Genomic DNA, 14632 nt, shown 5'->3' on the forward strand with positions numbered 1-14632 from the left:
AATTATATTTTTATGATATTAATAATCTGAGCCAAAACTGAAAAATTCAATGATATAACCAAGTTTCATATAGAAATTTTTATGTTCTTAAACTTCCGTCACAGCTTATAATTTTATGAAAAAGCCGAGTTTGTGTAACCAAGCAAGCTCAAGTGTGTGCATCTGAATTGTTTGCGATATAACTACCAATAAATATAATTTGAAGTCTGGAAATTTTGTGGAACTAATAAAAAAGATCAACGCCCGGCTATAAAACAGCAAACATTTTTCTAATCTAAGCCACAAGCAACCGTGAACAATAATTTTTAAGAATAGCTCTTGCTCCATTCACATCTCTCTACCAAGACTGCCCTGTACATTATTTTCGTTTCATCCCCAAATTCAATCACTGTTTCAACAGGCTTTACTAGTTCTTATAAATACAAAAACTTAACTTATCCAACTGGCCTTTTATCTTTTTTTGAAAACTTCTTTGTCAACCACATACCGAAATGTTGAACTCTGTGGCAACCAACTGATAAACTTGTCAGGCCTGCCTCGAATGCATCTTAGCATAGATTTCTGTTGATTTTCCGATAAACGTGCATAAATTATCTCCAGAAGAGCCTGCATGGTTAGCGAAGTGTCCTTTGCAAAGTAGTCGAGGATTTTTGGCAGACAAATCTTTCTTTCCTTGTTAATGCATACACTAGCCTGAATGAACTCTTTCTGAGCAAGTTTTAAATCCTCTGAAATCGTATTTGCAGTGTATACTCTAACCTGTGTACATTAAATAATGATCTAATAATTATCGAACTAGATAGTACAAGACTTGGATCAACTACAATGTAATATATGTTATTAAGAAAAAATTTCTTGAATTTTTTTTCCCTTGGAAAGAAATTGTGAGATTCTACGCAACGATGATAAACTATAAAATTTGAAAATAGGAAGGGGGAAATAAATTGCATTCTCAGTTCCTAACAATTACAACTCTTCAGTTTTAATATGTTGGTATAAAATTATTACTTCTATGAAAAGATCAGAATAGCATACCGCAGGGTCAGAGCATACTCCTGAAGAGAGTGCAAAATGAACAAGTGGCTCAACATGATCGATGGAAAATTTATGTCTGGTCCTTGCTGGTTTAAACTTCTTTCCTGGAGACAGCAGTGTATCTAGCCACTGCTATGATATGTGTTAGTCGAACCACAGAACTAGCAACTCTAATTTAAAGAGACATCTCTCTGAGCAATGACAGCAGTATAAACTAGTAATTTAATTTATTAAATCCATAATATTTTTTTCCTAAATATGAACACACGGATATGCTGAATTGGCTTAGACAAGAAATATTGATTAACAGGTAATCAGGTATTTTTCCCAGATTCTACTCTGCTCAGCTGTCAGCCATAGTTTTTTCTTCACACATAATGCTAATAAATATTTCAAACAGTGAATGATTTCATAGGACATACTGGTGCTGCAAAGTGTGATCTTATTCCCAGAATAGAGCTTTGAATAATATCTGCATTTATGCAATGTCCACTAACATTATAAGCCGCCTGAAGAAAGATATGAAGATCATTAAACAATCAATGTACTATATGTAGCTAGATAAGGTCAGAAATGATTCATCACCTTCAGAATTGAGGCACTTTTCACATGGTTTGATGTTCCATAGGCTAAATGTGCCTGTAACACAAGGATTCAAAATATTGTGATAGAAGTATAATAGGATATAAATCTAGTGTAATTTAAGAGTTGCGTAAAACAAGAGTAAAGTTAACACTAGCAGATGAAATGAACTGCAGTTCTGATACAAGCTTAGCGACTTCACGTTAACAAAATATAAAAGAAAAAGGGCCAGACATACATGCATAACCAAGGCATTGTGAATATTAATCCAAAATGCAAGCTTCTCTTCATTTGTCATCTTCATTGGGTCAACCTTTTCAAGATTGTTGATCAGTAGCCTGCGCAAAAAATCCAAAATAGAGAAGGATGTCTCAGATCTTCTTTGTGAACCAGTGTTTAAGATTCCCGGGGTTGTACGGTTCCAGAATGTCAGGTGACCCTACTGGTTTTTTTATTTTGAGTAAAGATAGGTATTTATATATACCCAAGTTCAGTTGCACTTCCACATATAGTATTTTCATAAAACTCGTCTAAGAGCTTACAATCTATAGGCTTCAGCTCCTAGCACAATACAATTGTTGGGAGTCTGGGACTAGCTATGAGTATGTATAACTGGAATAAGTAACCTTTTATTATTATATTACAGATATTTAATTTTCAAGTGGAATACCTGAAATTTTGAAGCACTCTAGCTGCGTAGTTAAAACTATCATCGTTTAAACTTAACTTAAGAACTTCAAACATTGTAGCATATGGATCGCCCTTCACATTCAACCCTTGAATTTGGTGACCTTTGGCTTCTTCACTGAAATGAGGACTCCATGAATCTGACCTGGGAGAAAATGCGCTTGAGGAGGAGAATGATGAAACAGAAGAAGCTGAAAGCCCTTTCTGACTTCGAGCAGGGTCAGCCAGTTTGAGGTAAATAGAAGATATGCATCTGATAATGTCTTCTGAAAGTCTATCAGGTCTGTTAAGGTTATTATCGATGCGAGAAGCAACAAGGTAATCTGCAAGACTTCGATGGCCATGTTCAACAACCACCCTATCCTGAAATATACATAGTTAATATTTAACATCAATAGGTTTTCAGGAAGTGCATAACAAGACTTGCTCCTTGGTCTTGAAATATACATAGTTAATATATAAAGGTGCTTAAGTTTACTGACCCTTTTAGTTGACGGAATAAACATGCCAACACGATTACAGTCATCTGAATCAGTAGAAGCACGCAGAGAGGAAATGCAATGGTGATGAACAGGTACATCTTTGGAGAAGTTAGACTCCAGAGTCGAGCATGATTGATCAGTGATATTTCTTGGTTCTGTTAGTAACCTGTTCTGGAGATCAGTTTCACACTTCCCGGAGAGGGAATGAGAACTCTGGTTGAAAGCTTCACGGTAGAGAGAAAGAAGATAACGTTCTAAATAAGTAATTTCATCCTCAATAGTGATGATTTCGTTTAACAATTCTGCAGAAGACTACATCAGACAAAGATTTAAGCATTAGGTATGATAAGGCTCGGCCATTGAGCAAAAATACATTGAGCAAAAATTTGATCAATCACATAACTCGACCAATGTTTGCTATAACTAACAGTTTCCGAGGAATATACAAACATATTAATGCTAGTTGCTTATTAGTTGTATGTGGTTTTGCATCAGTAGTTTCCTACTAGAAGTAAGCTCAATTATATAGAAAAAAGTTGCGACGAAATAAAATGCAAAAAGATCACAACACAGATCATCAGTGATCTCTGACTTCAATGAGCTTCATTTTTCTCCCAGTACACGAAAAGTTCATTTAGTTTTTTTTGGACAGGAAAATATTCATTTAGTTATCCAGTACACATTTAACCCCCCCCCCCAAGTCCCAGAAAACCTGTTATAACTGAGAAATCACTTTATAATGAATACGAGATGATATTATAAAACATAACCACATTAAGAAAATTGATCAGAGGTAGAGCTAACAATGTTTATTTGAGCATAGTCCACGAATAAATATCAGTGTTTGAGTTGAAATGTGCTTACATAATAGAATTGAAAGGAGAGTCTGGGTGATACATTAAGTAGATGATGATCCAAAGGAGACTCAACTTGTTGAGGAGCATTGCTGCAATTAGAATCAAGTTTAATGGAACTTAACATAACTATAAACATACTACTCCTACTACTTAGTTTAGCATAAAGTACTAAAAAAAGTGAAATAATATGTACCACTTCAAAGTGGAGGAGGGTTGATCAGAGGAAGAGCGGCCGTCGACACGCAGCATAGCTTAATTGTTTCACTGTAACAAAGACGAAGCACCGACACTAATTGATTAAATAGTACAAGTACTCCTTGCACAAACTAATAAACTCAACCACAGACTAGTGTCAAACAACCCGTTACTCTGAAATCTTTAGAGAATATATTCTAACATGTACAACACACTGTGCGTGTGAGTGTGAGAATAAAACAAAAAACTGAAGCAGAAAAATGAAATTAACTAAGATGCTATCAGGTTACGATTACTTAAAAGAGAGAGAGAGAGGTAGCAATGAGTGTAATTATGCGATAAAGAATGTGGGGAAATAATAATGGAAGTGAACTAATGATAAGGATTAGGTTGAGAAATGGGCCCATATGTTTCGTTTCTTTTCCTCCTTTACGATTTCTCCCCACCATCTGCATGCATGATTACTTGTACACTCCATTTTCAGTGGGACAAAAAATGCTTATAAATTAAAAAAGTAGCGATTAAAAATGTTGAATTATCTCTACTTAGTACATAAACAGTGTTAGTAACCTTTGTGAAGTGTAGATTTTTGATTGAAATCGGTGTAAATAACATCATTTCAGGCGATGTTTGTGCAGGAGAAGTAATTTAAGTGAATGCAGTGTGCTGGCATTATTAATAACTTTACCCACGCGACAGAAAAACAGAGTACCAGATTGAGGGGAAGATTTGAGCAGCGGTACGGTCCAAACATCTGTGCATACGTGTTTTGACCATATGCATTGTATTCAACTTCAAGGCGTGACTCACCTCTCCTGTTTAACATTGGTTCAATATAACAACTCATCGTTTTCTCCCCCATACGCTTCCTACAATCTCGCAATATCTCCGCAATTCTTCTCGTGATTATAGTAATCTCCCGTGTCGGCCCTGAAATTTACGAACAACTCAGTTATCTTTGAGTTATTTTTCATATTTCATACAAATTCACCTAATGCGAGCCGACATGGTCACCTCGCACCAGCTCTTCTTAAATTAAAAAATGGGCCCTATCTTTTATTATTCCACTAGAAGCGAGCACACGAGCCCAGCTCGCATGTGGATAGCCTTCTTAATTCACCCTCAATGTGGGCTGAAAGTTATGTGGGGGGCTTGCAACCCACTAATCCTGATTATAAGGTGATGTTAGCCTACGTGCCCAGCACACATAACGTGCTCAGGTGCCCAGCTCGCATGATTCGAGTGTTATGGATATGTTGTGAACTTGATGATTTCATTAACAAAACACCTTAGTAGATTTTACTTAGTAAAAAATGTAGCACTCGACGGATAAGGAATATAGTCCCGACGGATGACTCAATATATTCCCGACGGATGATGATTTATTATCCATCGAGTGAGTAGCTTGTGTAATAATGAGTTTGTAGCACATTTCTGCATACACCTTATTTAGATTCTGTAGTAGCACTCAAGTCATGTTGACTTTAATTAGATATGCAGAATATGTTGATTAATTGTACATAGATGATGTCTTGTAATTCTGGATAAATGAAATGAAGTCAAGTGCCAGATAGCTACCCGACGGATAAACAACAATGCCACTCGACGGATGATCAACAAGGCAACCCGACGGATGATCAACAAGGCAACCCAACGGATGATCAACAAGGCAACCCGACGGATGATCATGTACCCGACAGATAATCAATTCAAACATCTGTTGACAGTGACAACACAGTCACGTGCGTCGAGTGTATGCAAAAGGAATGTGGAAGCCTATTCAACTGGGTTTTAGAGAACAAAGAAGCATTGCCATTTCCATGCTATTATGAAGATATTCAAAGATGCTGGAATAGAGTAATGAAGCAGCATAGTATTAGAGTTGATAGGTTTTGTTTTATTATCTTATCTTATTACTTTGTAATCTTGGTGATATATAAACCAAGAAGTAGCAAATAGAACAACAAGAACAAGACTAAGAACATTATCTCAGAGAAACAATTGTAAGCTGTATCCTTAGCATTTCTCTGTAAACTTAGTTGTTCATATTTATAAGCAGCTGTGAGCTAATCTTGCTACACAGAGTTCTCTTGATATAATATATATCTCTGGTGGATACATTCAAATCCACCAGGAAGTTTTTAAAGACTTGTGTTTTTAATTACTTGTGTTTTGATTTTACTAACTTCTTATTCCGCACTTTGCAAATCAAACACTTATATATTATTAAGATAGAACATTTTATATCTTTTTAAAAAAGGTTCAAGAATTCCATTAAACCCCCTTCTGTAATTCTTGTTGCATTGTTAGGGACTAACAATTGGTATCAGAGCAAGCTCTTGCAGAACAAAGAGTTTAAATGTTGTGTATATGTTGTGTACTTGATGATTTCATGAATAAAATATTTTAGTAGATTTTACTTAGTGAAATAATGTAGCACTCGACAGATAAGATTTATAGTCCCGACGAATGACTCATTATAGTCCCGACGGATGATGACTTATTATCCATCGAGTGAGTAGCTTATGTAACAATAAGTCTGTAGCACATTTCTGCAATAGCTGGATTATTGACAATTGTACTCTCAGTTTCAATTATCAAAGCAATATCAGGCATGCTTGTGAGGGAAGTTGTCCCTGCTAGAGGAACCTCCAATTGAATCGGAGAGGATTTAGGTAGCTTCCCCTCAAAAGGGCTACCCTCAAACCTGTCAATCTGTGAAGATTGTTGGACACATGAATGAGCTAGAGTATCTTGCACAGGGTCTTCGGTTGAAATTGATGAAACCCCTGTATTTGTATTGGTGTCATCAAAATCTACCCCAGCATGTAGTCTCTCAGCAATTGAATGTAGTGTCTGGGTGGTGATTACAGCTTCTGAAACTATGCCACTTGATTTTATAAGTCATATTAAACTGAAACATAAAGTTATATCAATCAATATGTTAAATGAAATACTAAATATGTACACAATTCGAGGACATTTTTAAAAATTACCGTGTATATTATTTTATAAGTTACTTTTGTGTTTCACTTTTTTTTTGAACAAAATCAGAATTAATTCAATAATGAAAAGCCATATGGAATCTACAAGAACAATCGAGTCGAACAAACATAAAACAGATCATATCGCTGATTAATTTAGTCTTTATGAAGACACAATCAAGCGATTTGTTGAAATTGATATATACACATGTATCGCCTTCACCAAAACCAGTTTGAGCTATCGATCGTAATTACAATCCCATATAAATTTTTATCACTGAATCAAACCTCTGAAAATCCGGCAGATCTAACTTCCTGGACATCGAATCACACCAAAACACACCAAAAAAACACACCAAGCTATCACAAGGAGAGAATAAACAAAACCCAAATAAATTGGGAACAAATCTCACCCAACAAAGATTTTATCAAACAAAAATACAATCTTGAACGATAAAAATTCTTACCCGGGGAGGAGTATTATTGAAAAACACGAACAAAGCAAGAAAAATAGATGATTTGGGGCTTTCCACCGGTGAAAACCGATGGAAGCCCCGAACGGCGGCTAGAAAAAAAGAGAGGCTAATAGAGCTTTTTTTAGGGTTTAACGCGGTGACATTTTATCCGTATTTTAACAATTATATACTTTTGTGTTTCACTTGATTTTATTTCAAGAACACAAGATTTTATAAGTTATATTAAACTGAAACTTAAAGTTATATCAATCAATATGTTAAATAAAATACTAAATATGTGGATAATTCAAGGACATTTTTAAAAATTACCATGAATATTATTTTTCAAGAATATTTTGATATTAAAAATAATATATGCGTGTGCAACTGTGCATATATATTAAAGTCAATTCAAATATTATCACTTTATTAATTACATAATTAAAAAAAATACACAAATTTATAAAAGAATATCGAATGTAGTAAATTTGAGTTAAGATGAATTAACATTTAAATCTTCAGTAATATATAATTCTTGAGTTAGTTACAAAATATTATTAGATCAATATACGATAAACCCAAAATATATAATCATGATTCATGTACTTGAGTTTACCCTGATCCAAGGTTATAACAAATAAACGGGGTTTAACTTATAAATTTGTAAAATAAATAGTATTTATCAAATTATAATAAAAAATGTACTGAAATATTTTTACAAATTTAAAATTATTGAAGGCATTGTATCATTTAGATACTTAGTCAAATATTATTATATATATTCTATTAAAATATTTGGTTTATGAGAATTAAATGTGATGTTACGAAATTACTGTAAAAGTATTAAATAAAGTAAAAAAATATTTTTAAATGTTTTCCAATTATAAATTATACATATATATATATATTTAAAAAATTATTTTATATATAAACATGTCCTTGCCTCGCACGAACTTTTATGCTAATTTTATTATTAGAATCCGATCAATCTCTACTTAACTTCCTTAAACTGATATTCCAAGATTGTTAAATTGAATATCAGTATACATTCTAATTATACCGAATTTGTGTTTCATTTAATCATTTCAAGTAATTTCTTATCACTATAAAATCATTTGCTCGATTTTTACTTTATTGCAAACAAACAGTTTAGATACAGTTTGGACTTGATTCTTGAGCTAATCACACTGGGCATGTCCAAAATTTCTTACTGGACAAACATTTAGAGACTGACATTGATTCTGCTTTTATTGGGTTGGGTAGCTTTTGAAAGCCCAAACTGTGACTATATACATTTATTGAAAGTCTGCGAAGCTTGGGCAACGGCCTGTCCATTTTTAAAACTAGTAGATGATTTGATTTTGATCTTCTCATTCAACTTGCACTACCAGTACAGTTAGTATTGCAAATTAGCATTAGTTAATTGCATTATATATAATCCAAATTGATTTTTTTTTTAATTTTTTTGACATTTAATTTACAATTTTAATGTCTACTAGAATTTTAAATCATGCAAGACTAAATCAATGGAAAACATATTTTACAGTTATTTTTTTTTCTACAGACAATATTGTACTTTGATTATAAACTTTGATACTTGATAATAATTTTTTGATTTAGTAACATTATATTGTAAGATTAGTGCTAGATATCTAAAAATGGTTCCAAAATATATTTAAAATGACACATGGCGTAATGTCATGGGTTCAAATCATATATACATGCCCATGAGTCCATGACTACATGAGGCCCGTATCATTAATAAAATAATAACCACTGATATGCTGGCAGTTAAATATTTTGGAATCAACTTTGGAACGGTTTTTCGTAACATAGCATTTCTCATATTTTAAACAAAAAAAAAATTATGCAATTTTTTTAGGAAAGTGATTAATAAACTTGCGTCCAATAAAACAACTTAAGCACTCAAGATATCTGAATTATCTGGTATATACATGTGTAATGAATTTGGTTTGACTGAAGACGATAACTGAGTGACTGGATATACGGGTATGGGGTGGGGGAGAGAAAGGTGGGACGGAGCAATGGAACACGAATGTCAATCACGTGGGAGGGAGGGTGGACAACTGGTGCTTCCACCACTTGTGTCGCCTCTTGATAACTACTCACACAACCGACCGTGTGCATGCATTGTCCACATCCCCACAACCGCAATGTTACATTAATCTGGACCACTGCAGCTAGCATATCAGCTTTGTTTCCGTTATCGTTTACAGATTATACATATATATATAATCATTTTGCATCAGCTTATGAATCCCCTTGTGAATATTGCATTCATACTCGTGAGTCGTGATCAACTCAACAATCATACTAACCTAAGTTATTGGGCCGAGAAAAGTAAGTTTATAAGTACTAACCTAACTAATTGACCAGTAAGCTTATAAGAACATCTTTTTAAATTTCAAGTGCTAAAACCGCAAGAAACTGAGTTGATTGATGAACATGAATCAGATTTAAAGATCTGAATTTGAAAGCACGAAAGGGGCGGGGGGACAGACAACACAATGAAATCTTGTCTTGTTTAGCAACATATCCCTAACATATAGGACCCCCGCCCTAACTTTGATTTGATTGCACTTCTCTGTATATATACACAAAGCTTATCCTCAATATTCATGGAAATCCAATTTAGATACCATGCCTGCCAGCTTCAATCTTTTCTTTTTATTCTCCTGCTTTAGTTCTGAGACCCGAATTAAACCCATATTTAACCATAATTTAACAACTAGCTTCGTATAAACATCCTCTCATATTCGTGACTTTTACCATCATACTGTCATTGTATAATCAATCGGAACATTGTTTAATTTTAAAAAAGTTTTGGCTACTATGCAAACAGAATATCATAAACTTACAAATTTGCGAACTTCTGATGAATATGACTATTTCATTCTTGAATTCTCTTCGTACGTATACTTAAACGAAATATATTCTTGTAAACTATGAAGCCTATCTATATGATAAACTTTGTAAATTTGTTTGATGAATTTGCAAAATTTACCAGAGTAAGACAATTTGCAACGGCAGACAAGTACAAACTTTTGCCACTAGTTAACACAAAATGGAATGGTTGAGTTACATTTGCATGATTTTGGGCCCGATTATATATCTTTGTACAATTATTAGAACTGCATCTTCAAGTGTACTGTGTACAGTACTAAAGTTACATTTATGCTCTTAGAAGAAATATACTAAGCTCCTGACAGCAGGAGCTCCCCTCAGGGTTAATCATATGAAACGACTCCGAGTTGATCGACCCGCTAACCCTTTTAAACTTAGCCCGCATGTACATCTTCTCGTCTATACTTTTATTATTATCATCCTTCAGAACTCCAGCGCCAACAGACACCGACTGCATCATTTTCAGAACTCTCACGTCACCTTCTGTTGCGGCCCTCCTTTTAGCATACCCAATCTTCCTCCCATTGAAAAACACGGACCAAAGTGGCACACTAAAAAGCGAGCCATTCACTTGTTTGACATGGCTTTGTCTACGTTCACACTCCACTAGTGCAATTCGGAGCAAACCGTATTGCATTTCTTTGGCTAAATAAGATGTTGGGATTCCTAGTTCCAGGAGGAGGAGAGGGGAATTTTTAGTACCGTCTTGTAGGCAAAAGCTTACGCGGCCTTTTCGGTATCCCAAAAAAGTTCCTGTTACGGTGGATGCATGAGTACTTGTTGAGCTATTAAAACTTGATGTGAATTCCGAGGAGTCGATGCTGCTGGTGGATGAGGAGGAAGATGAGTAGTCTGATAAGGTGGGCTGGTAGGCACAGCATGCAGGGACCATGCATTCTATGAGTGAACGGAGTAATGTTCTCCGGAAACGGACTTCATGGCAGTCCACAGAGGTGGCCGTGTCCATTATGTGGAGGCCTATTGGGCCTCTTTGACTTCCCAAGTCTACCATGGTCCTCATCTTTTAAGGAATCAAACGAGGAAGTGAAAGAAAGAGAGAGTATGTTCTTGTATGTACAAGTTGAAGGAATTTAAGGAAGTATATATAGAAGAGATCCAGTGGAAAAAGGTTTTACAATAATTGTGTGTTACTAATGTGTTCAATTAAGTATACAAGTGCAGTTTGATTAGGAAAAGAAATAGAAGATAGAGGATCGAAAATGAAAAAGAAAGGGCGGGGGTAGTGGGGGCAAATGAGGACAGAATCATGGTTGGATGGTCGCAATAATTCTGCCCAAGAGGGTGCGCGGGGACCTCCTCTTTGGAGTCACCTGTGTGTCACACTGTGCCTGCAAAATGTTCCCTTGATTGATTTTTCCAACTCGTTATGGACGTAGCCATATATACATCCCCTTGCTCCATCTCTTTATTAGCCTCCATCTCTATTATACTTCCATCCTTTTCACTTTATACGATCTTGCATGCTATAACTAATTATAACAACCACGCATGAATGGTATTGGTCTTTGGTATTGTATCGGAATAACTTTATAACATGAAGAAGTACTTGGTCCCTGATTTGTGATGAAGAAAACTGTCTTTTCTTAAACGATTAGTTGAGCTTAATGGAGACGTGTTTGTTAGTATTAGAACAAATCTTGAAATTCTTTTGGAAATTAAAAAGAAGAGAGAGAGAGAGAGAGAGAGAGAGATTTGATTTCTGAACCAGGAACTAAATTTAGGCTTCATAACCTCTTCAACTCGACTGTAGACTATACTGCAGCTTGTGTAGTGATTTTTATCAAGTGAGAAACTCCTTTAGGTAAAAAAAGTTATGGTATCAAATGAGTGTAGTCTTATAGTTGGCTTGTCTTTTCTCCGAAAAGTTAGTTAGGATGTCAAGCAAAAAAAAGCTCTGGTTGGGCATCACTGAATAAAGTTGGGAGTATATAATCTTTAGCTTGGCTATTGCTTATTTCTTTTCAATGTTTGGTTATTGTGTTTAAAGCATTACAACAACTTGATTTGTTTCAGGTTGAACATATAAATTGGGAGACATATTCTGGGCTGCAGCATTAGTGTGATTGTCCAGTGTCGTTTGGTACACCTATCATATATCATGAACAGATTGAACCTGTGCACTTTTCAGAAATTCAAACATGTAACGCACCAATTCATCAGACAAGATCGAGTACTCCATTCATTTTATCTAATTAGTGCAATGCTGAATTGAATCGATTGAACATCCGCTGTCAGCTGGATTTTCAACCCTCCATTGCCACACAGAACATTTATTCTTGGTAAACTTTAATTAACCATCTAATTCCCATTCCATTCCTCTTCCAGTAGTTCCGTGTTAAAGAAAACCAAAGATTACCAAATTTAATTTATCAGTCATCAATAGCTCCCAACTATGTACATACTATTCAGTTCAGTCAAATCCGGGTATGATCCAGCCTATAATGCTATGCATAAGGCATAAGCAATTGGCAAATTCGAGTACAATATTTTAAAGCTGGAGAATATAAACTGTGAAAATTGTTTAAACCTATATAATTCAATCCTTGTACCAAACGAATAGCGTTCCAGAGGTGGCCTCAACCTAGCTCAGGTGAGAGGTCGAGTGTAAATACCTCAGTAGAGTATCTTCTTAATAACTCCGAGTGCTACTCAAGAAACCAAAAGAAAATATTCCTCAGGCATATGGTTGAATTTACCTTGGGTTTAGATCATGTACAGGGTTTACTATAAAAGTGAAAATATAGCATGTGATCATGTCAGTACCAGCAACAGCAACATAAACAGATGATGATTAAGCTTGAAGTGCCTGTTGAGAATAAATCAAAGGTATGTGCTTTATCGGTTGGGAGGCATGCATTTGAGGCAGACACCGTCCTCTCAATCAAAAACTGCCTGTTTAGAGGGAACTTTGTCGCCCACTGGACCTTACAAATTCAACGTTATACAATCGTTATATTTTGGCTAAGCTGTCTTCAACCATATCAAAAGATACTATTCCCTGTAAAAAAAGGTACTACTCTTTAATTTTGGTTTACCAATGTACTGCCATTCTCTAAATTGTTCGAATTAATGTTTTTTTTCACGTTAACTATATTCAACTATATATTCGTGGTGTCGCTGGTAGATGATTAGATTTATTTATTTACATATACGAGTAATAGTTTTAGGATGTCCCATTTCTTCAATATTTGATATTAAGCTGAAATAACGTGGTATTTTTTGTCACTACTTGGGGACTATCTATAAAAGTTACTGTAAAAATGTTTGAGACTGTTTGAATTACGGTAGAATACAGTAGTTTGTTCACGTATAATTTTATTTTATAATTATTATTTGAATTTAAATCTTCTTAAAATTTTGTTTTAGACGTAATAACTCTTTCCCTCACCCGTTCAATATCTATCAACAAATATACATCTTAAAACATGCTAAGCGCTTCCTAGTTACATTCGATACGGAAACCTTACCAAGATTATTATACATTTCAAAAAAGGAATTAACATCACTTGTTAATTGATCTAGGAGTAGAGTAAACTAAGAATACACTTATACATCCACCGCTAATATATATATATATATATATATATATATATATATATATATATCTTTAGCCAACGCGATGCATGAACGTACTTCACATGTGTATAAAGTATTGATTCTTCATAAATATTTCGGGTGTCCGTGTGTTAAAAATATGATTGCTGAGTCATACAACATTTAATGTGACTACAAGTTTGTATTGTATTTATATACATGAAAAGTTCTTATTTTTAATATTCCTGTGAATTTGAACTTGTTTGTAACATATAAATATAATAATTAAAGTATGACATTGGTGTATATAATTTATTTAATAAGAGGTATGAATGGTTACAATACACATGCATATTTAATCCATACATTTTTTAGTTGATATTTTTTTAATATTTATTTCATAAATTTTTACACGAGATCTAAATATTAGTACAATACCAATGTGATATATGATATGTCAGCCGTGTTATGAAATATTATTGATATGGTGTGAAGAAAAATATTGAGGTTGATGACAAACAACAATATATTTGTTATAGCTAAACTATATTCAATGATTGAAATATATTTCCACTTATTTATTATAAGAAAAAATAACGGATATACACATTTTTCGGTATACCTTGACCCACGAAACATGTTATCAGTTTGTTGCCCCTAAATACCCGTTTAATTAATATATTTCCCCTCAATCTCATCACCTTCCTATTTTTTCATCATAACGGCCTCCGGCGACCTATCTCTCTGGGTGGTTTCTCATCTCTTATCTTTCTTGTCCATATTTACAGTTATACTTGATAACTCGCCGTTATAGGTTATTGAATGAACTGAGTTAATTGAGATTTTAATTAGCACCGTTAATTATCCATAATCTT

At 34.3% G+C, this 14632-nt stretch overlaps 2 protein-coding genes across 3 annotated transcripts; both read right to left on the bottom strand.

Moving 5' to 3' along the window:
- Positions 1–195: 195 nt before the first annotated feature.
- LOC141711827 (uncharacterized) lies at positions 196–4174 on the bottom strand. Of its 2 annotated transcripts, none has more exons than XM_074514515.1 (9): positions 3837–4174; positions 3651–3732; positions 2787–3098; positions 2288–2667; positions 1856–1955; positions 1621–1674; positions 1458–1544; positions 1036–1164; positions 196–759 (listed from the first exon to the last, which is right to left on the bottom strand). In XM_074514515.1, the coding sequence occupies exons 1-9, from the start codon at positions 3890–3892 to the stop codon at positions 451–453; spliced, it is 1509 nt and encodes a 502-aa protein (XP_074370616.1). In that variant the 5' UTR covers positions 3893–4174; the 3' UTR covers positions 196–450. The 2 variants fall into 2 exon arrangements, with proteins under 2 accessions (XP_074370616.1, XP_074370615.1); XM_074514514.1 differs by having other exon boundaries at positions 1036–1167.
- Positions 4175–10331: 6157 nt separating this feature from the next.
- On the bottom strand, positions 10332–11611 carry LOC141711828 (protein MIZU-KUSSEI 1-like). Its single transcript, XM_074514516.1, has one exon. The coding sequence runs from the start codon at positions 11221–11223 to the stop codon at positions 10471–10473; it is 753 nt and encodes a 250-aa protein (XP_074370617.1). The 5' UTR covers positions 11224–11611; the 3' UTR covers positions 10332–10470.
- Positions 11612–14632: the final 3021 nt, after the last annotated feature.

Source organism: Apium graveolens, chromosome 3 (genome assembly GCF_009905375.1).
Source record: "Apium graveolens cultivar Ventura chromosome 3, ASM990537v1, whole genome shotgun sequence".
In the NCBI taxonomy this organism is placed as follows: Eukaryota; Viridiplantae; Streptophyta; class Magnoliopsida; order Apiales; family Apiaceae; genus Apium; species Apium graveolens.